The 26384-nt window shown below is 32.8% G+C and overlaps 1 protein-coding gene across 1 annotated transcript in view; it reads right to left on the reverse strand.

The window, feature by feature from the left end:
- Positions 1 to 26384, reverse strand: part of LOC143065048 (uncharacterized) — a 101179-nt gene that overhangs the window by 66340 nt on the left and 8455 nt on the right. The window contains exons 4-9 of the mRNA XM_076238353.1: positions 15029 to 15132; positions 14477 to 14745; positions 8522 to 8677; positions 7070 to 7110; positions 2933 to 3018; positions 1493 to 1682 (exon numbers count right to left, since the gene is read on the reverse strand). Of these exons, the coding sequence (XP_076094468.1) occupies positions 1493 to 1682; positions 2933 to 3018; positions 7070 to 7110; positions 8522 to 8677; positions 14477 to 14745; positions 15029 to 15132 (846 nt within the window). The remainder of the gene's footprint in view (positions 1 to 1492; positions 1683 to 2932; positions 3019 to 7069; positions 7111 to 8521; positions 8678 to 14476; positions 14746 to 15028; positions 15133 to 26384) is intronic.

Genomic DNA, 26384 nt, shown 5'->3' on the forward strand with positions numbered 1-26384 from the left:
ATCATTTATCTTTAAATGAACATACATAGTCGTTTTATTCTGCAAGTGTGCTGTGACTACGTGTTCATAATATTTTTAAAAAGATGGTACTGTGCTTTCATGTTTTTGAGTATTTTGACTGCATGCTGTAGTATCATATGACAACCTTAACTATTAGTTTTCGTATTCTAGAGTGGTCATCTTGCTTTGTTATTTAACTTTTCCATATCACAACCCTGCAAATATTGTACGAAACAAACGTTTTCATTTTCTAACACAATATTCTGAACTCTGGACACACACACATATTTGGGTTTGCATGTGAAAAGTTTTTGTCCTTTTGAACATTTTTTGTTAATTTTGTATCAGGCTGAAGGGTTATCCAATAAAAAGCTTTTGAACAGTCATCCAGTCTCATTCATTTAATACAAACTGGTATGGACACCACTTACCACTAAGGCATGTATAGCTTTAATGTCTCCTAATCTCTTGTAGCTTCCTTAAGGCCTTTTTAACTTTTGTTTATCGTAAATTCTAAATTTGTTAACGTATCAGTACCATCAATGCTTCCATGATATGTAGAAGTTCATTGTCATCTTTCGGGCACTTTGATATACATATCATTAAAGTCGAATGTATCCAATTCATAGAATTTCATCAACATTTTATATATTCGACACGCAACAGTTTCTTATTTGCTTACTATATCTGTTCGGTCATTTGCTGTTGGCTTGTCTTCAAAACCAAATAGATCTACACTGTCGCAAAATAATCCAGAGGACATGTTTAGTTTTAGCCGTCTACACAATGTTTTTATAAATTTTCAGACTATCATTATCTGCTGACGACTATTTCAAAATTGCTGCATTTATGATTTTTTTTCCATTTTTATGTATGAAAATTGTTTCCAATATCTTTCAAATTCACATAACGTAAAGTTTAAGTACCATACTGACCGGTGTTGGCAACATTCCATATTTTTATTTTTTTTTTATTTTGTTGTACGAACGTACATGACTTTTAGAACGCACCTACGCATGTGAGATTTCCGCGGGGTTTTGGTGAATGTAAACAGAAAGATACGAGGACCGAGAATACTGAACACAAACAGAGAAAACGTTATTTAAATGGTATCTTTGTGCTTTTGAAGGTTATTGAAATGATAGTTTTAAACATATACTCAAATTTAAATACGTCGGATATCTTTTTTAAAGATAGTTCTTGTTATGTTTATAATGTGCTTTGCAAAATTCATTCAGTAATACATCATGTTATTTAAGAAAAAATATAAAAATACTGGTACATCGAATGTCATTTGGTGTTGCAAAATAGAAGTCTCAGTACAACGAGAACTTGGAGGCACATTTCATTACATAGTATGATAATGTGGCAAATGATTAATTGCCGAATATGAAATCGTACGTGGTGATTAACATGTGTCTATAGAGTTGTTTTTGTCTTATCCATCTCGGTCTTCCGTGTTTTACATTCAATAAAATAAAATAAGATATACCTGGATCTAAGTTCACGTAATAGTGTTTCTTTTCTGTAAACACAAAATTGGTATTCACTACAAGAGTCTTTTCAAGGGCACCTTGTGGAAAATAAGCATCTCTGCTTGTTGAAATGTCGATTTTGTATACAACTGCATCCGTTTCATTATCTTTGAAATACATATATGTTGTTCTGTTCGGTCGTTCAAACTAAAAACATGTATCAAATTATTCAATATTTGCTTTTTATTCATCGATGGAAGGAAAACGGTAATATAAAAATCTACAATATATAGATTTGATATGTCTTCAAAATTTACACAAAGTTATGACTTAATCTGGAATGTTATTCTTGAACTTCAACAATCAGTATAGTAACACAATCTGGTTTATTTCAGAAGAGTGTTACGAAATAAATAAAAAAAGTTTGTTTTGTTCACGAATCGGTGACAATATAATGGAATTTGATGCGACTGTCATACAAGTGAGAGGTTTAGCTAGCTATACAACCAGGTTCAATCCACCGTTTTCTACATTTGAAAATGCCTGTACCAAGTCAGTTCTTGTCCATTCGTTTTTTATGCGTTTTGTTATTTGATTTTGCCATGTGATTATGGACTTTCCGAATTGATTTTCCTCTGAGTTCAGTATTTTTGTGATTTAACTTTTTATTTTTTAGATGCCCTACTAATCAACAGATGCATACATTTTTTAAACTCATGTTCAAATTATTTTTCCTTCTGAATTGTTTCTATTTTTTTCCTCCCCAAGTAAAACGAGTATTCTAAACGGTTTGCACAACATTTATCTCTTAGTAGCCGACCACAGTAATAATCGATGTTTAAAATAGTACATCGATGCATTTTGATAAAACAAACAGAAAACTTTACACTACAGACCAAATGACACAGAAATAAACATCTATAGGTCACCATGCAGACTTCAACGATGAGTAAAACTCATACAAATATTTGTTTTTCGTTCATCTTTTGTATATAGGTTAGTCCATTAATTTTCTCGTTTGAATTGTTTTACATTTGTCATTTCGTGGCCTTTTATAGCTGACTATACGTTATGGGCTTAGGCCGTACGATGACCTATAGTTGTTAATTTCTGTGTCATTTGGTCTCTTGTGGAGAGATGTCTCATTTGCAATGTGGCGGGTTACACTTGTTTTAAGGCGCGCCAACCTTCCTACTAACATAGGACAGTTAAAACACACTGTAAAATCCGTTGAAATTGGCATCACTCAGCAGGTCGATACAAAACAGAAATAATTATAACAAAACACAGAGGGGACGTGGCAGGGTAATTAGACAACCCCACAACAAAAGGCTAGTTCAGACCCAATAACAACAAATAAAAAGATAAAAATTTATCAGGCGTCTTGTAGGCAAGTTTCCGCCTATTAAGGGTTGTTTTATATATAAACTTCTATACTTTAAATATAATATTGTTACCTGTTTATCAAATTTGATGGTCCATGTGCTATGGTTTGGAAATAAATCACCAACAGGTTGTACTTCAACTATTTCTGGTGGAGACACTGTAAATAATTTGAATAAAGAATGGTGTTAGATCTTAATAAATCCAAAAAGATTAACATATTAGCACCGTATATTTTGATTTTTGTTATTAACATTTTAAATATAAATGTAGACAGAAATTATCTAGTAAGATGAAAGTTGTCTATGTACCTTTCGTTTTGATATTTGGTGCTAACTAGTCTAGCACTAATAAGTAGGAAATGTAAGAGAAAGTCTAATGGAAGGAAACGTGCATAGAATGTTTATGTGGAGCATATCAAGGACACAAATCATTTTGAAAATGAATGATAGATTTTTTTCCAAATATGTAGGGGGCCTCTGTAGCCAAGTTGTCTGAGAAGTCGAAGTAAAAAATAAAATTAAAGAAATACTGAACTCCGAGGAAAATTCAAAACGGAAAGTCCCTAATCAAGAGAACAAACACATCAAACGAATGGACAACAACTGTCATATTCCTGACTAGTTACAGGCATTTTCAAATGTATACAATGGTGGAGTGAACCTTGTATTACAGCTTGCTAAAAAGGGACGAAAGATACCAGAGGGACAGTCAAACTCATAAATCGAAAATAAACTGACAACGTCATGGCTGAAAATGAAAAGGACAAACAGACAAACAATAAAACACATGACACAACATAGAAAACTAAAGAATAAACAACACAAACCCCACTAAAAACTGGGGGTGATCTCAGGTGCTCCGGAAGGGTAAGCAGATCCTGCTCCACATGTGGCACCCGTTATGTTGTTTATGAGATAACAAATCCGGTAAATAGTCTATTTCGGTAGGTCACATTCATGAAAGTGAAGGGGATTTTAGTTACGACGTAAGGAACATATCGGATATCATTTGGGAAACGGCTATTCCATAACGGTCAACCAACTCGTGATGGCGTCCGTAAAATTTACGAAGAGATGATTTCAACTTCACAATTTGGAACTCCTGATTTAATAGCTTCCTTGTAAGCAACAACGCTCTATCAAGAAAATCATGATAGGAAATGCAAGCACGGGAATATCGTATCAATTGGGAGATATATACACCGTATGCAGGTGCTGCTGGAATGTTGCTACTTAGAAATGGAAAGTTCACAATTTGAAAGCTGAAATCATCTCTTTTATCGTAAAATTTTGTTTTCAATCGACCCTCATTGTCAATTTCTAGATGTAAGTCAAGATATGAGGCCGACTGAACTGTATCTGTTGTATCCTTTATGTTATAGTTATTGACCAAGCAAGTCGGTATATGCCATTTAATCTGCACAGCACGAGATGACCCAATAACCCGAACGACGTAGGAGTTCGGGTTATTGGGTCATCTCGTGCTGTGCAGATTAAATTACATATACCGATTTGATTGGCCAATAACTGTTTTAACACATGACGCAATCAATTTACGTGAACGTTTTAGAAATGTGGACGTTATTCCGCAATCCACTGATCCTAGGAAAGTTTCTTGTAGGGGAAATACGACTTTGGTAAGTTTAAAATTAATATTTTTTTTTATATTTAGACTCATTCTAAAATTGCGATTTAATGGTGTATTTATTTTTATCGTTTCCGTTAAATTTATTCCCAATCTTTATTTAATTGGTGACGATTAAGACTTTGACAAATTGTGTACTTTCAAATTGGTGTATGAAAAGAAAAATAACTGCAAGGGTTATTGAGTTTAAATTAGATTAATTGCTTTTGAATTTATTTCTTTCCCTCAATGACATGCTTAGAGAAAAAAAGAACATAGGAAGATGTTATATTACCTAAATTTTAAAAATGTTAAATAAACAGAAAATACATTTCTCTTTTAAAACATTTTACCCCCCCCCCCCCCCTTACCCCCACCAATTTCCTTTTTATTTACTGTATTACGTCCATCTAAATAAAGTCTGATTGATCTCCAGCTAACCAGCTAATCCCCGTTTTGAAACTAACTTAAATATGATCCTCATTAAATTCGATCCAAAAATAGTCCTTTTATAGGAATAGCTATCCAAAAAGTCGTTATAATTCCTTTGAGTCTGAAACTAATCCAAATCAGATTTCTTTTATTCGGATATTCTAAGATACATTTCTTTTTTGGCAGAAATTACCAAAAAATGTTTTAACTATCTTTCTAACTTTAAAACACTGAATCAGATTTAGATTTACGTTGTACACAAAATATAATAAAATAGTTTATGTCCCAGCTTAAATAAAAAAAAAAAAGGAATGAGAAACCTTTCGTTTTCCTATTTTGAAACTACGATGTTTGTACGAAGTTCAACTTTGTCGTAATTTCAAGGCAGATAGCGGATTCGGGGGTGGGGGCGAACAGGTCTTTAACCCTTGGATTGGACAAAGTATCGTGTTTTAACTTAAAATCGTCTATTTTGTCTTTAGTCTTGCTACACTCTGTGATATTTTTTTTAATTTGATAGAATACCGCCCCTTTTAATATCTAGGAACCGCCCCTTAAGATAAAAATAGATTTGAACTGTGCAGTATATCTGAGGTAGTTAATGCACACCTTTGCTGTGCATTATCCAGATTATAACACAGTAAGAACAAAGAGATTTAACTCTTGCCATGTGTTAACTTTAGTTAAATGTAGATGCACTCAAAATAGTCACCAAATTTTGAATTATTTAGTGAAAGAACATCATCTAAATAGCGGAAAGTAGAGTTAAAGGATATTGCTAACTTCTTATCTTTTTTCCTAAGAAGTTCCTGTATGAAGTCAGCCTTATAATAATAAAAAACAAGTCGGCAAGAAGAAGGGCACAATTTGTTCCCATTGGAATGCCGATAGTCTGTTGAAAAACACGTCCTCCGAAAGTAACAAATATGTTATCAATCAAGAAATCAAGCATCTTGATAATCAAAACGGAAAGTTCCTAATTAAATGGCAAAATCGTATGATAAAACACATCAAACGAATGGACAACAGCTGTCACATTCCTGACTTGGTGCAGGCATTCTCAATGTAGAAAATGGTGGATTAAACCTGGTTTTATAGCGCTAAATATCTCACTTCTATGACAGTCGTATCAAATGACATTATATTTATAACGATGCGTAAACAAAACAGACATAATGGGAAAATTGTCAAAATAGGGACACAGCCATCATCACCATGTCACAATCATAATCAGAACAAAAACAAACAAATGTATAACAATAAAGCACAAAAAGGGAAATATAAAATTTTAGCAACCACATGCATTGCTACTTATATATGTATTTAAAAATTAACCCAAATGACTGCATGGCGAGTTAACAAAAATGTCAGTATTCACCCCAGAAGCTAATAAAACCTTTAAACAGACTTATTAAGGAGGGATATAGTTACGATACTGTTGTCAGGTCATTAAATATTGCATATTTTGGCTTTAATATTGATTCTCTTATAGGGTCTTTGCATTGGAATTAAACACATTTACTTAAAAACCAGTTTGTGGCATGACACGGGTTATGTTCTCATATATTTTATGATGGTATAATACTAAACCCCTAACGGGAGGGATTGTGCCTGATATACCTATGATGAAGACATAATCTTTCAATCAGTTTAATTGAGGTTTGGAGCTGGCATGTCAGTAGTCTGTTGTTATTTATGTATTATTGTCATTTTGTTTATTTTCTTTTGTTACCTTTTCTGACATCAGACTTGGACTTCTCTTAAACTGAATTTTATTGTGCGTATTGTTATGCGTTTACTTTTCTACATTGGCTAGGGGTATAGGGGGAGGGTTGAGATATCAAAAACATTTTTAACCCCGCCTCATTTTTGCGTCTGTCCCAAGCCAGGAGCCTCTGGCCTTTGTTAGTCTTGTATGATTTTTAATTTTAGTTTCTTGCGTATAACTTGGAGTTTAGTATGACGTCCATTATCACTGAACTAGTATATATATTTGTTTAGGGGCCAGCTGAAGGACACCTCCGGGTGCCGGAGTTTCTCGCTGCATTGGTGACCTTCTGATGTTGTCTGTTCTATGGTAGGGTTATTGTCTCTTTGACACATTCTTCATTTCCTATCTCAATTTCTAAGGTTGGTAAAATATTGTGACTTACCTCCAACAAGCAGTCTGATACAAATCGAGTCAGAATTCGCCCTGTAATCAAAATTTTATAGTTTCATTCTAATGCACTTTCAATGTCTGAACTTTCAATGTACTTGTTTGCCTTTTCAAAATAGTTTTTTTAAAGGAGCTAACCATTAAAAATCTCGTGTAAATGATGCTTTGTTAACATTGGTACTGTGAAAATTAAGTCTGCAGTTGTATTAAAAATTTTGCGCTCAACTTTGCCGCTCTCTGCTCTTAATGAAGGATAATACTGAAAGACGTATAAATAAAAAAAAAAGATATAAAGAATTCCAATCTTCAAGGAATCCTGCCTATTTTTCAACAGTTTTAGTCTTTTTTTTTCTTCAAAATTATGTGTGATTGGGTTAATTTGATATGCAGTTATTTCTATATACCTATTTCTCTGCCAAAAAATATTTAGAAAAAACGTTTCGTTTTGTTGTCGGATTTTTTTAGCACTATGTTGTAATAGACAATTATAATTAATGCTAAATATACATTGGTTTTGAATATCTAATGCCAAGATAGAATTGATGAAAAATCTAATATTTTTAATGCAAACTTATTTATCATTTGTGATGAATACACCAAACCTCTCCTCTGAACCTTAATTTAAAGGGGATACAAAGAGTTTTGTCACTTTTTTGTTTTCTTATTTGCATTATTTTAATATCATTGAAAGCAGCCGTTATGTAAATCGCTTAACGTGGTGTAACTTCCATCATGATAATAATTTCTGAAAACAAATAATTATTAATTTGGTCTTTGCCTAAAGTTTTTGTTTTAACTATTAAATTATTATAAGTATGAAATAGATTGGTATCTTTCGCCTCTAGTTTTCACCAGGTATCACAGAAATAAATAAATCAACATCTACAATAACACAACTGTGTATTAGTTTTAATCACATTCATATAAAACTCATCAGTCATTCTGTTTCAAGTGTTTGCCAATATGCCAATTCATTGGTTGTGTCGGAAATTCAAAAGGATAAAATTGGTTAATTAAGATTTAAAGAGTATTTCTGTACATACTGTTGTGATTTCAACACAATATTTGCAATGTAGTTACTAAAAAATCAGACACACAAAACAAATATGACAAATGAATCACCAAAATACTTGTTTTATTTGGGTTTAATTTAATTTTGATTTAAAGTGTCTTCTGATTGGCTGAGTGTGTTTTGTGATGTGACCGTGACCTTGTCAGTGGTTTTTCGTGATTTACTACGGCTTTAAATGGAATTTAGAATTAAATTATAAGGAATGACTGTAATATTTTTCTGTCTATTCAAAAAAACATAAAAATGTGGTGCACACTTTAAAATAACACGATATCACACTTTTTTATGTTATTTCTTCAAACCCAGAAAAAATATTACAGTCATTCCTTAAATATTGTCTTTAAAATTTAAAATAGATACAAATCATAAACTTACCCGTTGCTATCTAAAGCTGTATAACAAAATATGTGAGGTCCAGCCTGTCCAGTATCTGGGGTCCATGATATATTGACATACCATTCCCTATTGGCATACACATCTAGTTCAGATTTCACCATTCCTTGTGGTGAAGCAGTTTGAATTTCTCGGATACTGTTTGACAAACAAAAACCTCTGTTCATCATGTTCATATATCGTTCAATATGGCTTAACAAAGGTTTCTTGTTTGTCTAGATTATTTCAAAATTGTGAACATTTCTTACTGACATAAGAAAGATTATTGTTTACCAAAGTAATACTATTGAAATACCAATTTCTATTCCATGAGACATACAGTTAATTTCTATTGAAAGTTTATAATACACAAAACATGTATTCCAGATGAGCTTGGAGGAAAGCACATCTTGTTGTTGCTTTGTTATTGTTTGGGTTTGTGTTTGTCGATGGGTTGTTTTGTTATTGTTTGGGTTTATGTGTGTCGATGGGTTGCTAAATCTCTTCGATTTAAACATTTGATTTTCGTAAAATCAACTGTAACATCAATAAAAATGTTTGATATCACATTTGCGAAACATTTAAATGATATATTAATTAAGAATGGATGAGTGGCGGCTGTTTAATATACATTTACATATTTGAAACGAGAACATGTTAAATTGATTTGAATATGGAACTGTAGTTACACAATGACAAACTGAGTCGGATTTTTGACTAACTTATTCTGAAGATGACAGTCGAACTAGGCTCAGAAGTAACAAATAATCAAAGCACCAAAGGATGCTATAGGCAGTTAATCAAAAACCCAAAGGCAAACTTGGCCAAGTTCAGATGAACAGTGTAAAGAATTAGTCAACATATTTATCTCAGGCATTGTTCTCAGCTATTTCTAAAGTATCAAATAACATGAATAATGCTTGTACAGTAATGTTTATGTTATGCAATCCTACCACTTTCAAAAGTTATTTCCAATTTATATTTATAAAGATTCAATGTCTGAGATTATACACATACACTGTCCTATATTAGGGGAGAGTTTTGTGCCAGTTAAGATGTTTAAGCCGCCACATTCTGTATGCACCTGTCCATAGTGAGGACCCACTAATGTGGTGAGTGTTGCTGTATATCATATTTATTTTTCATAATTGTTTTGTAAATTTTTTTAAATTTTAATTTCTTGTGTATACTTCTGATTTTAGTGTATGTCCAAGTTATTGTAATTTTATGCTCTTTTGTTCCGATGTTGGAAAGGTCCCGGCCGAAAAAACTCACTAGCCGAAAAGTTCCGGAGAAACTTATTATTATGTGTTACTTTGTTTTTCCTCTGATTAAAAAGTTCCACCAGAACAAAGTGACTAGTTGAAATAGTATACATTTTCGTTATTATGTTAAGGGGCCAGCAAAAGAAATCCTTTGGGTGTAGGAGTTTCTCCCTGCATTAAAGATCCATTGGTAACCTTCGACTGTTGTCTGCTCTTAGATCAGGTTATTGTCTATATGACACATTCCCCATTTACATTCTCAATTTTATTAGACACTGGCTAAGGTTACATGGAAATGTAACAACAATAAAGATATTATTGTTACCCTGGAGACTAATTGCCGGAATGCAAAGTTGGGCAAGGAACCGATTTATTACGTATTCAATGTAACAATAATTACTGAGGCTACGGTTACATTATACTGAGATTAAAATTAATCACAGCATTACGTTATTGTTACATGAAAAACAGTAATGTACGCTAGATTTATTAAACTTAAATATATTTTGTATGTACTAAACAATACTTGTATAATACTCATTGGCGGATCTAGGGGGGTCCGGGGTTGGCCGATCAATGCATTTGAATGGGAGCTTATAGTTGGAACCCCCACTTTTATCAAATGACTGGATCCGCCCCTGATACTGATAAAAAATAAATATTATTATTGTATAGCAATATAATATTTCCCACAGAAAGTAACCAAAAGTTAGAGTGCAATAAATTCTAATATTGCACTAGTGCAATAAATCTTCAAAATTCATGACGTCATCAACGACAAAAACCAATTTTTACTTTTAAATATTATATTGCTATACAATAAAAGGGTTATTGCATGAATATTGGGGAATATTGTCCCTCGTAGAACATATATTCCACTCGCAAGCTCGTGCAATATAAAATTCTACTCGGGACAATATTCCCCAATATTCATGCAATAACCCTATATTATTCAACAAATGGTGTATAACTTGAATAGTTTTACGTATTAATGGTTTTGATGTTCTTAAAGATACTACTCAAGATTAGGAGTGCCAAAGGCGAAAAATATAGTTCAATGGTTTCACTTTTTTACAGTATTTAACTGCACACCTTCTCTTATTACTGTCATTATACTTTGAACCAATTTTGTTTAGGGTGAAAAACATTAAAACTTGGGATGCGTTTTAAACGAAACTAAAACAATATTAAGACATAAATTTCATACAGCTATACAATTGGACTCAAATTGATACATCAAAAGCAAAGTTTGCTAACTGTCACTTAAATACTAAGAACTTCTGTATGTACACGTTTCCGTGGAGGACGTAATTTTGTTCATCAAAAATGTGTCGGACTTTAAAAAACACTTACTGGATTTGTAGAAATTGTCATTGTAAATAAAAAATTACAGTAAACAAATTGTATGTAATAAATGTATGTATTGTAAATATAAAATAAATGTCTTCAACTTTTATTATTAGTACATATTTCTAGTCCCATCGTACATTACTGTTTTTCATGTAACAATAACGCAATGTAACCGTAGGCGTAGCCTCAATAATTATTGTTACATTCGTAATTAAACAGGTCCTTACCCAACCATGCATTCCGGCATTTAGTCTCCAATGTAACAATAATATTTTTATTATTGTTACATTTCCATGTAACCGTAGCCAGTGCCATTTTATATTAAAACGTCTCAAATTATAACTGAATTAAAATATCTTGATTACGGTTTAACTGTCTTCCATTACTTATATCATAATAAAAATAAAAAACATGTATTTAAACTTTAAATAACTGTAATAGTAGGAATTAAGAAAAACTTGATTGTAACTTCAACTTGTTGAAAAAAATAAACGTTTCTCGAGCCTAGTTAGTCGTTACCTTTTTATCGTATCATGCGATTTTTTACACATTATTTTCATGGGGAAATCGTTTACCAGCATAAAGTTGCTGAAGGAACCGCATAGAATTGATTTAAGAACACTTAACGAGTGTTTAATGTGAAAAATTATAAAAAGAAACATCATAACAAAAGGCGTATTTTTCTGTACCGGAAATCGAAAAGTCCTTGTAAATCAAAAACAATTACGGTGTGATACGCGTCACAGATTCGGACTTAATATTTTACAGAATATGCGACTTTGGAAGTTAAATAATGCCGTCCTTTAGAAAACAGTTGTTAAAGTTTTAATCTCAATATTTATTGAAGCACATTGACCTAAAACAAAGCACGTGTAGCATTATGTTACATTGTAACACCAAAGCGAAACAATCTTAAAATGACCTTGACATCGACCAATCAGAAAACTACAATAACAACAACTTTATTTGACAAGCATGAAGGAGGTCATTTGCGAGATAACGGAATAATATTAACAAGAATACAAATGAGCATACATTTAAGATTACTGAATTAAGATGATTTAAATAACCTCAATCATTTCAGACAAAAAACGAATAAAATGATTAATAATAAAGTACCTATGTATCATCAGAATCCTCCCAATTTAAAAGGTACGTAAATTTCGTCTTCTATGTAATTTGAAATTGCCGCCAACTTATATCAGCTGATTAATAGACTACTGACGTATGTAATACGAAATCGATGACAAACAATATTCCTACGACTTTTGCCATTTGGGAAATGTAAACGACTCATCTTTATAGATTTTCGGCGATCAAATATTTCATACAATTGTTCTTTGACATCTTAGCCAACAAAACAGGGGATAATAAACTATAGAAGGATTTCTATCGAGCACTACTTCCTATGTGCAACTTCAAAACTTTTGGGAAAATCGACGACCATTTAACGTTTTTATGGTAATATTTTTTATATTCCAGAATAAAAAGTATGAAAAAAATGATCAATTCGTTATAAATAACATGATAGCCAGCCAGTTAATAAAAGTGGCACATATTTCAGCATTTATTGGGTAGAACATAAATCTAGGGTGCTCACATAAAGCAGCTTAACTGCTTAAAAATGTACTTCGACTCGACACGGAATCAATCATGCACCCAAATTAAGTATCGCCGTAGCGGTTGATAATAGCAATATAGACTTGTGTTGTAAGGTCATGCACCCAAATTAAGTATCGCCGAAGCGGTTGATAATAGCAATATAGACTTGTGTTGTAAGGTCATGCACCCAAATTAAGTATCACCAAAGCGGTTGATAATAGCAATATAGACTTGTGTTGAAAGGTTATGCACCCAAATTAAGTATCGCCGAAGCGGTTGGTAATAGCAATATAGACTTGTGTTGCAAGGTCATGCACCCAAATTAAGTATCGTTGAAGTGGTTGATAAAAGCAATATAGACTTGGGTTGTAAGGTCATGCACCCAAATTAAGTATCGCCGAAGTGGTTGATAATAGCAATATAGACTTGTGTTGTAAGGTCATGCACTCACAGTATCGCCGAAGCAGTTGATAATAGCAATTATCCTGAGGATAATTTGTCCCGGTAATTTTTTTCCAGGCATGGTATTTCACAGGTTGATTTTTTCCAGAGGAGTGAAAATCTATCTGTGTTATGCGGATAGTATGTACCGGTATATATTTGCCGTGCTATATTTCACAGAACGTGTGAAATAGAGTCCCATTAACTACTATGTAAGTTACTCACAATCAATATATACCTGACTATAATTATAAAATGTTTCACAAAGGTAGACCAAATTTGCATAATTTATCAAAGGGAGGTAATTATGAGCAATTTATATTTTAAAGATATTAATATAATATATTTCTGAATCTATTTTATAGTGAAATTTTTCCTTGGATCTAATTTTTTATATATTCATTTATATAGAAAGGTGACTTACAACTTGTTTAAAAAGACAGATAACATTTCACAGGTAAAAACTACCCAGCTGTTAAACATGCTTTTGTTCCAATATATTGTTATTTATATTTATACTATGATTTATCTGATTTCCATATAATCAACAACTACATCTCTGTCCCCAGACAAAACTATTTGTATAGGTAAAATTATCATCATAATCAAATTCGTTTAATACTGTTAACAGTAGTAATGCAACTATATTTCTACCTTACTTTTAAATTTATATTTGCACTGAGATCTGAAAACAACTCACTTTTACATGTATTTCACTAACCTTATTTAATCATGATATTATTTTCACAATTACGATCTTTGAAATTACTTCTGGTTTTCTTCCCTATGTTTCATGATAATTTTCTTTTTAAAAGGATGATATTGACTTGAATATTTCAGGAAAAAATTTTCAAGGATAATTTGTGAAATTATTTTCCATTATAAATTTTATAATACATTTTTTTTTAACAATTTCGCTTTATTTCAAATACACTATTATTATTTCATAGTATTTTTAAAGGATAAGTTTTTTCTAATAACTATTCAATAAGTTAACTACCCAGATAGAATTTCACGGCAAAGGAAAAAATATCCCAGGGAAATATTTTCCTCCGGATGAAAAAATAACAACAACTACTGTGACATTTTTTCCTCCGGATCAAATTTCACCCGGATATAATTTTGCTTTACACATGCACCCAAATTAAGTATCGACGAAGCGGTTGATAATAGGAATATAGACTTGTGTTGTAAGGTTATGTAGATTATAAAGTTAGGATGTGCCCCTTTCTACAAAAGTATATATCGAACGCATAAGAATTTTATTTTAAAAATTTCCCTAAATTTTAAATTTCCCTACCTGACAGTTTGGCTCCCACTATTACTAATAATTGGTTCAAAATATGTAGTGTTAAAGGGTATTCCAATGCACGATCCGTCCACACGTGTTGGCTCAACAAAAGTTGGCTTACTGGAACATGTTGTATTTGAGCTAAACACTACGACTAAAAATTGTAATGGCACACTACTGAGTGCCTCCATAGATCCGGTAGAGTTGAAATCTTCTATTTGTACTGCAACACCATACCAACCAATTCGCGTTGCTGAATATGATACAGTACATTCTCTCTGAAAAACAACAATTCTTCAAAGAAATTGCTACTTGCAAGTAAGCTATAAACTAGACGGAGAAGGAGCACATCGTTCTGCAATCAAAGATTGTATGTTGATAAAAGACTTTTGAAAATAATTTAGTATTCCTAATTATTTGTATCTTATTAAGTTCTTATCTTTTATTCATATTCTAACAATCCAAGTTTTTTACCTAATGATTTAAAGCGTTTCGATTTTATTTTTTCTATTAAAATTAACTTAAATGTATTGCACGAGTTTTCAACAAAATAAATATTACCTCATGCATTTCTGCTCCGCTGAAAGAAGAGCAAATGCCTTCGCATTCGTTTTGATTTGAAATTGCCCATCTGCATCTGATGTCGTCATTGTCAGGATCACTGACTGCATAAATTAATTAAAAAATGATTATTATGATCATTTTTTTCTGCTGGTTAACTTACACGACAATGTGATTATTTTCAAAAACATATAAAAAAATGCATTTCTTATGAATATATAATACTTAGGCACCGATTATTTACTCTTTTCTGTGAGTGAGGGGCATGGGGTTTTTAGTGTGTGTATTTTTTATCATATTTTCTTTGAAAACAAACTATGTTTGCCACTTCCCTTCTGAAATAGTTTTTTTTTTAAATAGATTTTTGCTAAACTTCTCATGACTATTCATGTTCTGTTGTCATAAACATTTGGAGTACGGGTATCGTACTCATACTCAATTCAACAAATCAAAATACTAGAATGGTGTTTCGAGCACAATCTTTAAAATCTGAGAACTGACAATACTGAATAAAGTTTGATCTAGTGTTGAATTATTTGACGTCACACATATTCATGGTGGTTACAAATTTGAACAAAATGAATCCAGCTGTACATGACTTAAAGTAGCTTTAAATAATTTATTTTTTCGGATAAAAGATCGGACGAGCTTGCACATTGAATTCAGATTTGAAATGTATACAACAAACAACAAAGCGACCAAAGAGCAGAAAACACTCAAAGGTCACCAATGGATATTCAACACAGCGAGAAAATCCTGGCGCCATAAAACTCATCAGCGTCAGATTTTTTCATTTTTTTTTCTCGGCAAAATAAACCGCCATATACTAATTAAATAAATCAGATTTTTCTGGGTTCGACGACTTACAGAAAAGAGCGACGATTTACAGAAAAGAACCGAAAAGGACCAAAAAGGACCAAAAAGAACCGAAAAGGACCGAAAAGAACCGAAAAGGAGATCAACGTTTTTTGTAATAGAAGAAAATTAGCAAATTGCAAATTATTTAAGTCTATTAAAAATGAAAGGATATTTTGACAAAAGTTTATCATTAGGTTTTTAAACCTTATACTGCGACAGGACTACATATAATAACTTATTGCATATGTGAAAAATTATAGGTAGGGTCGGATGCCTAACTTATGGAATAGAAAACATAGAACAGACAAGAACATATAAGATATTTATTCATTACTGTCAAACAATCGTTCTACGTTAATTGTATTTATAAGCTAAGTGTCATTATTTTGTCCAATCTCGGTCGCTAATTCATTTCGAACATTACAACAGTTCCTTATATATATTTTTTTGGAATGTGTATATATATTCCATTCATCAGTGAATATATAATAACACGGACATTCGTACAATCGGACAAAAAGCAAAATAAAACAAAATATCGTGACGGAAAACTTTACAGTAGTTATTGAATAAATACGAATATTTCGGTTTTTTTTTTGTGTTTGTGTATGTGTATTACATGAGGGAGGTAATGCCCTTTACCGTCAGGCGTCAAACGGTCATTTTCGGCTACCGTAAGCGTCAAATGTATAATTTTTTACCGTGATTCGTCAAAATATCCTTATCGTGATTCGTCCGATGTCTTAAATAATTATCGTTACCGTTATTTTTGGGAAAAAATAGCGTGATTCGTCAAATTCAGCTGATTTGTTTATCGTCTAAAAGAAAGTGTACATGTTATCGTCATTCATTAAAAATTATCGTTAACGTCTTTGGTTAACATTTTTACCGTTATACGTCATTAAGGTACTCCCATCCTACCCTGATCTTACATGTTAAATGAAAACACATTAATTGTTACTTTGACACGTTAAACCTGTCAAGGATTTGAATTCTTCAAGGAAAAGTCCCGCTATCTCCATGCACAAGTTTCTCTATAGATACATATACTAGCACAGGCCAACATTTATTTTATCACCATCTGACATCGTTTCGCTAATGTACATAGCTGTTTTAAATGGTTTATAAGATAAAATTATTAGAAATCAACAGGCCATTAACTTTTCCACACCCTTTAATCTATACCTATAAAAGAGTAAACAGTTATCAATTATACAGTAAGCGGGTGCGCTATTCATTTATCTATATTTCCTGAAAGACGAAATGAAATGACTGTGATGTGCACAACATTTATAATATGTAGATAATGATGTATTTTTTTATTGATTTATCTCCTTTTATTCACATGTAGCCCAACGTTTTATACCGTAAATTGAATTAAGAAATTGAAACGAACCAGAAATATGGAACGCCGTAGCTGCCTTATGTGTACTTGTTTTTAGATACGCTTATACTTTTCAATATATGCACATAGTTTTTCTATATATGCACATACTTTTTCTCTATATGCACATAGTTTACTTTATATGCACATAGTTTACTTTATATGCACATAGTTTTTCTATATATGCACATAGTTTTTCTATATATACACATAGTTTTACTATATATGCACATACTTTTTCTCTATACGCACATACTTGTTCTCTATATGCACATAGTTTACTTTATATGCACATAGTTTTTCTCTATATGCACATCTGTTACTTATTCGTTTTTAATGCGCGGAGTATACGGTTGCACTTTGCATTAAATCGTTTTTCAATTGTGTTCATGTCTCTGGTGGTAACAATGTGTTCTTACAGATGAAATGACCCTATAAGCGCGATTGCAACCGTTCCAGTGCTCGGTTAATACCCTGTTACTTATTCACTTATAATACGTTTGTTGTACGTTGCACCTTTTAAAAAATAAATTCAATTGTGCCCATGTCTCTTGGTGTAACAATGTGTTCTTAGAGATGAAATGACCCTATTAGCGCGCATGTACCCGTTCCAGCGCTCGGTTGACACCCTGTTATCTATTCGTTACCTATTCGTTACCTATTCACTTATAATACGTTTGTTGTACGTTGCACCTTTTAGAAAAGGATTTTCAATTGTGTTCATGTCTCTGGTGGTAACAATGTGATCTTAGAGATTGAATGACCCTATTAGCGCGTATGTACCCGTTCCAGCGCTCGGTTAATACCCTGTTACCTATTTGTTACCTATTAGTTACCTATTCACTTATAATACGTTTGTTGTACATTGCACCTTTTAGAAAAGGATTTTCAATTATGTCCATGTCTCAGGTGGTAACAATGTGTTCATAGAGATGAAATAACCTTATTACTGCGTATGTACCCGTTCCAGCGCTCGGTTAATACCCTGTTACCTATTTGTTACCTATTCGTTACCTATTCACTTATAATACGTTTGTTGTACATTGCACCTTTTAGAAAAGGATTTTCAATTATGTCCATGTCTCAGGTGGTAACAATGTGTTCTTAGAGATGAAATAACCCTATTACTGCGTATGTACCCGTTCCAGCGCTCGGTTAATACCCTGTTACCTATTCGTTACTTATTCGCTTATAATACGCTTGTAATACTTTTTATGTGTAGTGTAGTATGTTCAGACTTATGTTTGTTTGTACGTTTTGGATGATTTTGTTTAAATATTCCATGTGTAATGGCAGTGTAAACATTCAGAATTTGAATTTATTAGAATAGTAAATTTAACATTTAAGAGAAAGCTGTACTTGTCACAAAGCTGCCACCAAAAAATAGGGACATTGATTTAATCTACAATTTTCTATGCCAATGATAAATGTTCATTAAGAAGAGCAAATTTTTATCTTTTATTCATCATATTTGATTTTCAACCATATTTGTCAGGGTTCTCCAAGGAAAATATGTGCAAAAGCAGAAACATGTAAATACTTTAATTTTATATAACAGGTAACAGGTTATTTACCGAGCGCTGGAACGGGTACATGCGTGCTAATAGGGTAATTTCATCTCTAAGAACACATTGTTACCACCTGAGACATGGATAAAATTGAAAATCCTTTTCTAAAAGGTGCAACGTTCAACAAACGTATTAAAAGTGAATAAAGAACAGGGTATTAACCGAGCACTGGAACGGTTGCAATCGCGCTTATAGGGTCATTTCATCTGTAAGAACACATTGTTACCACCAGAGACATGAACACAATTGAAAAACGATTTAATTCAAAGTGCAACCGTATACTCCGCGCATTAAAAACGAATAAGTAACAGATGTGCATATAGAGAAAAACTATGTGCATATAAAGTAAACTATGTGCATATAGAGAACAAGTATGTGCGTATAGAGAAAAAGTATGTGCATATATAGTAAAACTATGTGCATATATAGAAAAACTATGTGCATATATAGAAAAACTATGTGCATATAAAGTAAACTATGTGCATATAAAGTAAACTATGTGCATATAGAGAAAAAGTATGTGCATATATAGAAAAACTATGTGCATATATTGAAAAGTATAAGCGTATCTAAAAACAAGTACACATAAGGCAGCTACGGCGTTCCATACAGAAACATCTTAAAGTTTGCCATGGTTTACATGTAGCAGGAATTGAAATTTTCTTCAAATGTTTTTTACAATTCTATTTTCTAAAGCAAGGAAATGACATTTTGACTTTCTTTTTAAATATTTAAATGCCTTAATATCTGATACAGGGAAATCTAACTTTTTTTGTAAGTCTACAAATCCCTATAAATGTTCAAAATAAATTTGAACTATACATTCCTTTATTACGAGGGGGGGGGGGGGAAATTGGTGTATATATATTAAATAATAATTTATATGTATGCTCTTTTCGGTTCTTTTCGGTCCTTTTCGGTTCTTTTTGGTCCTTTTCGGTTCTTTTTGGTTCTTTTCTGTAAATCGTCGCTCTTTTCTGTAAATCGTTGGACCGGATTTTTCTTACTCAAGATTGAGAATATTCTTACTTTTCTTTAAGTATAACCTAAACCATACTAAAGTATACATGTAAATGAATACATGATGCTATTGAAGGAATTTTGATATAGAATTTTAGAACGTAATTTATTAACACGAATTAAACTCTACCCGAAACAACATACATGTCTTTACTTCCATCATATTTTTTGTTTTGGTTAACGTTGTCCTTCTCATGCATTTTTTAGGAAAATACTCAACATTTATGTTTGTCAAAATCTGTCAATATTATGGTTTCGTGCTAACTTTAGGCGTTCATAATTTGCTGATCTGTTTTGAAATCAGCAATGATATTGGTAATTATGGTTAAGTTGCTAATTTTGATACATACTCTCAAAATATAAAAATAATCTTTTAATATACTTAAATATGATTTCATGATTTTGAGATAGGACAAACTACAGTCGCCTTGAGTTATCGTAAAAAGTACGTTACTGTATGATCGCATTGATCTGTATGCTTTTTTTTTCAACCATACCCCTATATCTCAAGCCAATGAAGTATAATAAACAAACATACGCACAACATAAATGAGTTAAAAAGAAGACCGATTCTTATGTCAGATAAGTTAAGAGAAGAAACTTAGAGTAAACAAAATGACAATGATACATACATAAAAAGGGACAACTAGCAGTTACAGACATGCTAGCTCCAGACCTCAATTAAATTGATTAAAAGATAATGCCTTCATTTAAGAACTGAATGCTTCTTTTTGTAAATTTATTGGGGTATAAAAGCGTTGACCGAAGTACATTTTGTATGAAGCGCGGAGGCGCTTCATTCTAAAAATGTACGCACGGTCAACGCTTTTACAACCCTATAAAGTTACAAAAAGAAGCATTCAATACTTATAATTACATTTTTTAGCTATGATTATGAAAACACGAATTTTATATATTTTATTATTTAATTCACCTTTGCACTTTATTGTTGGAGCACGTGTAATCATGAATGAAAAGTTGTATTGAGCAATGCAACTGCTTACGGAATAACACGTGATGTGCAGTTAGTCAATCCGAATAAAATATTATAATGAAACATACATCTAATGTAATTATATGAAAACCAAGCACACTTCCTGCCGTTAGTGATTTGGTATACCATCATAAAATATACGTGAAGAACATAACCAATATCATGCCAACAACTGGATTTGTGTTCATTTTCATTTAAATTCTCCCTCATAAATTCGTCCGAATTTAAAACATTTCTAATCTATCTACATGGCGAAATAAGAGGCAAGTCAAAATGTAGGTTTGGTTTGCTCGCAGTAACTTCGGTTTGGTTTGCTCACAGTAACTTCTTTTCTGTGCGATACAACATTTAATTATGATAATAAGACATTACAAATATATCCCAGCAAATACACATCTAGCTATTCTAAACTAAATCATTATAAATAAATAAAAATAATATACTATGCAGAACGTGTTGTTACTTTGAAGTTACTGTGAGAACCTCGATACAAATTATCCAATTATCGGACTTATATACCCCACCCGTATTCCCGCCTATGAAATGCTCGTGCAGTACTCACTAAAGACTTATATATATAGATACTATCCAACCAATTCTTCAAACTTGTTTTACAAACTTGCTCTATAAGCCACAGTTACTAAAGATAGAAATAGATAAGGGAAAACCCCAAATATAACGGAATAGAAATAAATGACTATTCGAGTCTTCTTGTACCAAAAATATGGGGTCAAATTTCCACTTACTATCAAATTGCACAATTGATTTTGTGACCAAATTCTTTAAAATAGGTTACTTGTATCACGCTTTTACTTGTATTTACGTATGTTGCGTCTGAAACGTCATTTTTATGCCCCATTTATTGCCATTATGTTTTCTGGTCTGTGCGTCCGTCCGTTTGTTCATCCGTTCGTCTGTTCGTTTGTCCGTTCGTCCGTCCGTTCATCCGTCTGTCCCGCTTCAGATTAAAGTTTTTGGTTGATGTAGTTTTTGATGAAGTTGAAGTCCAATCAACTTGAAACTTAGTAAACATGTTCCTTATGTCATGATATTTTTAATTTTAATGCCAAATTAGAGATTTTACCTCATTTTCACGGTCCACTAAACATAGAAAATGATAGTGCGGATGGGGCATCTGTACTTGGGACACATTCTTGTTTTCTGTTGACATTACGGTGTTTATATATCTCAACTTCGCCTTGTATGTAACAATGTTTTAGATTTTAACGAGAGAAATTTATGCATTACTGAAAAATTATTACACCAGGGTTTTCGATATCACAAACTAGTCAAAAAAGCGGGACGAAAGATACCAAAGGGACAGTAAAATTCATAAATCTAAAACAAACTGACAACGCCATGGCTAAAAATGAAAAGTACAAACAAACAACAGCACACACGACACAACATAGAAAACTAAAGAATAAACAACACGAACCCCACCAAAAAACTAGGGGTTATCTCAGGTGCTCCGGAAGGGTAAGCAGATCCTGCTCCACATGTTGCACCCGTCGTGTTGCTTATGTTGCTTCGGTAGGTCACATCCATGAAAGGGAAGGAGATTGTAGTTACGACATAAATAACATATCCGATATCATTTGTAAAACGGTTATTCCATAACGGTCAACCAACTCGTGATGGCGTCCGTAAAATTTACGAAGAGATGATTTCAACTTCACCATTTGGAATTCTTGGTTTAATAGCTTCCTTGTGAGCAGCAACCTTCTATCAAGAAAATCATGATAGGAAATGCAAGCACGGGAATATCGTATCAATTTGGAGATATCTACCCTGTATGCAGGTGCTGCTGGAATGTTGCAACTTAGAAATGGAAAGTTCACATTTGGAAAGCTGAAATCATCTCTTTTGTCGTAAAGTTTTGTTTTCAACCGACCCTCATTGTCAATTTCTAGATGTAAGTCAAGATATGAGGCCGACTTAACTGTATCTGTAATATCCTTTATCTCTAGCTCGATTTGATAGATGCGTTCCACATAGTCACCAAATTTTGAATTATTTAGTGAAAGAACTAAATCTATGTAGCGAAAAGTAGAGTTAAAGGATATTGCTAACTTCTTATCTTTCTTCCTAAGAAGTTCCTGCATGAAGTCAGCCTCATAATAATAAAGAAACAAGTCGGCAAGTAGAGGGGCACAGTTTGTTCCCATTGGAATTCCGACAGTCTGTTGAAAAAACACGTCCTCTGAACGTAACAAATATGTTGTCAATCAAGAAATCAAGCATCTTGATAATATCAGTTTCAGAGAATTTTTTGTTCGAATCAGAGTGATCCTTTACAAAGTAGGATTTATCCTTCCCTAAGGCAAGATACTTGTATCTACGTTTGCCATTCTATTTTACGAAGCAAATCAATACCAACTCTTTCAATTTGTCTTTTAGTATGGAATGTGGAATACTAGTGTTAAGAGTAGAAAAGTCAAATGCTTTAATACTGTAACAAGATGAAAGAGAGTTAGATTGTATGTACTCTAAAAGATCTTTGGAATTCTTAAGTATCCACATCTGATTCACGCCCCCTCTAGAATAGGCAGTTTCACAATAACTTTGAAGCCCGTCTTTGATTGCTTATAAAATATATGTTAATAATTTCGAAAGAGGTTTCGTGGAGCACTTGGAAGACCCAGCAATATACCATTGTTTGTAAGGACACTTATGTTGTTTAGGTATCCAATATAGTGATGGCAGATCCAGTTCTTCATCTTTGGTTGAAATTCCAAAGGAACACAGAACAGACCTATGATTATGCAGGATTTCCTCTTTGGTAAGTGTCGTGAGGGTATATGTTGAGTTTCCAAGTGAATTGTCAATACCTAATTCGTTTATCAAGCAGTTAATGTAATGAGTTTTACACACAAAAACGATGTTGTTTGGGGCTTTATCTGCGGGGACAACAACATATTTGTCATTGAGGTAGGATAGGTGTTTTGCAACATTTGGGTCTTTAAAGATTGACGTAGCATGGACATTGATAGACCCATTCAGTTTCTTAATTCTGATTTGTATCAACGACCTCACTGCCTTAATCCATTCGGAAAGAGTGTCTACGTCTTCTTTCTAGCGCTTAGCCCATTGCCTGGCATAATCCTCAACTGAATCCATCATTTTTTTAAAGTTGTATTTCCAATTGTTGGATTTAGGCTCACGATATTTCGGACCTTTCGATAACACATTGCGTAGAGAAGTGTTATTAACAATGTTGAGGTCACCGGTAATAACGTGGCCAGCAGGATTATATGTGAATTGGGAACTAGCACAAGTTCAATCAGGAGGTTTAGACTTGAAGTCGTCAATATCGAGATCTTGCAAAACGTGTTTGTAATTGAAAATTTTAGTTGCAATAGGTTTGGTATAGGTATACGAAATGATTGGTACAGACTGGACTGAAATAAGGAGGTATTTTCGATTGAACTAATTTATGATGAAGGATATTGCCTAAGTTGACGCCATCGATACCTTTGTTGGCAAAGGAAAGATTAAGGAAAGATCTTTTCTCTTTTTCATCTTTGCCAATGCGGGCTAGCTTGAAAAGTCTGTGACTTGCAATATCCGAAATTATAGCTGTAATTTTGTATTGACATTTACTAAATTTTATCATCGGTATAACGACATCATTCGTAAATATAGCTCAACATGCAGACTTCTTATACGTTCAGGTATTTCACATCCATTTTTTTATGGAAATATTCTTTATAAAGCACAAAAATGTCAGTATTCACCTCAGAAACTAACAAAACCTTTAAATAGACTTATTAAGAAAGGGATATAGTTACGATACTGTTGTCAGGTCATTAAAGATTGCATATTTTGGCGTTAATATTGATTCACTTATAGGGTCTTTGCATCGGAACTAAACACATTTATTCAATCAAAGAGCAGATTGCTCTGATGGATACGATTGCCATTGTTTTCATTGACACATGTATACATTTAGCTGGATAATATTATTTTCAAAACTAATTCAACTGCACATGTAAAATGTTATTTACGTAATCAGAATAGTTACAAAATAGCCAATCCCGGTTAAAAGTGTATGAACAATGTACTTAGGCCTATTGTGTTTTATTTTTGTACTATCAATTCCAAGTTTACTTTCCACAGCAGTCACTGAGACTCAGAGTGAGAGAAAAATTTCACTTCTTATCTTATCACCTATTTTCCTACGTTAATTCTAGGAGAAACCCCATTCCTAACTCTTTAAATATTTAATTTCCTTTGGGTCATTGATCATGACTCCTTTCCGTACATACTCCTCGGTTTAATTGCGATAGTTTTTAATATAATACGACGTTTATCGACAGAACGAGTTAATTTTTCTCAACGTTGTTTTGATTCAGAATTAACGGAAGTGACTTCCGGAAGGGAGACAACTCGATACGATAATATGGAAGACTCCATTTCGCCTGAAAGGGTGTTGAAAGTAAACCTTAACGATGTGGACTACATTTATTTTAATTTAAATGATGCATATGATTTAAAATTATGCAACAACAATAACCCACAATAGCAGACATACATAGAAAGTATCCCATAAGTTATAAATTAATCAATCGAGTGGGGAATCCAGAGCAACCATTTAACCTAGTACCCCTTTAAGTCAAGAAAACTATACGCATGCGCATAATTACCTAAACAAACCCTGCCTAGTAGTAAGAACGTATATTAATCGTAAATGGTTCTCTATTTTTTTTATAGGAGTACAATATCAAATATCAGTTTAATAACGATGACATATAAGTAAAACTCCACTTCAGTTCTTAAATGACAGAAATAGGTTTATCGGAATTCAGAGAACTCTCGCATTTTTATCACAACTGAGGAATTCCCTCTGACGTGTTTTTAAATTTATAAAAACACTAAATATAAATACTGCTTGATTCTGATTTTCCGTGTTGTTAAAAACACGCATATAAGTCAAGGGAAATATCAAACATGAAGATTATGAAAAGAACATTATAGGAAAGTTGTTTAAGTTCAATCCCTTTTACCTTTTAAACCAAGACAATCATAGGAATCTGAGATGGTCCTTGATGTTTTAGAATAAAACGGTTGACGTGAGGGCATTGTCCTGAGCCACTGGTATAAGTCTACAGATTGCTTGAAAGCAATCGTATCCCAAAAACCAGTTATTAGCATGACACGGCTTATGTTCTTCTCATATATGTTATGATGGTATGATACTAAACCCCTAACGGGAAGGATTGTGCCTGATATTCATATGTTGAGATCATAATCTTTCAATCAGTTTAATTGAAGTCTGGAGATGACATGTCAGTTAACTGCTAGTAGTCATTTGTTAATTTATGTATTATTGTCATTTTGTTTATTTTCTTTAGTTACATCTTCTGACATCAGACTCGGACTTCTCTTGAACTGAATTTTAAATGAGCGTTTTGTTATTCGTTTACTTTTCTACATTGGCTAGAGGTATAGGGGGAGGGTTGAGATCTCATAAACATGTTTAACCCCGCCGCATTTTTGCGCCTGTCCCAAGTCAGGAGCCTCTGGCCTTTG

The sequence above is a fragment of the Mytilus galloprovincialis genome, chromosome 2 (genome assembly GCF_965363235.1).
Source record: "Mytilus galloprovincialis chromosome 2, xbMytGall1.hap1.1, whole genome shotgun sequence".
Lineage (NCBI taxonomy): Eukaryota > Metazoa > Mollusca > Bivalvia > Mytilida > Mytilidae > Mytilus > Mytilus galloprovincialis.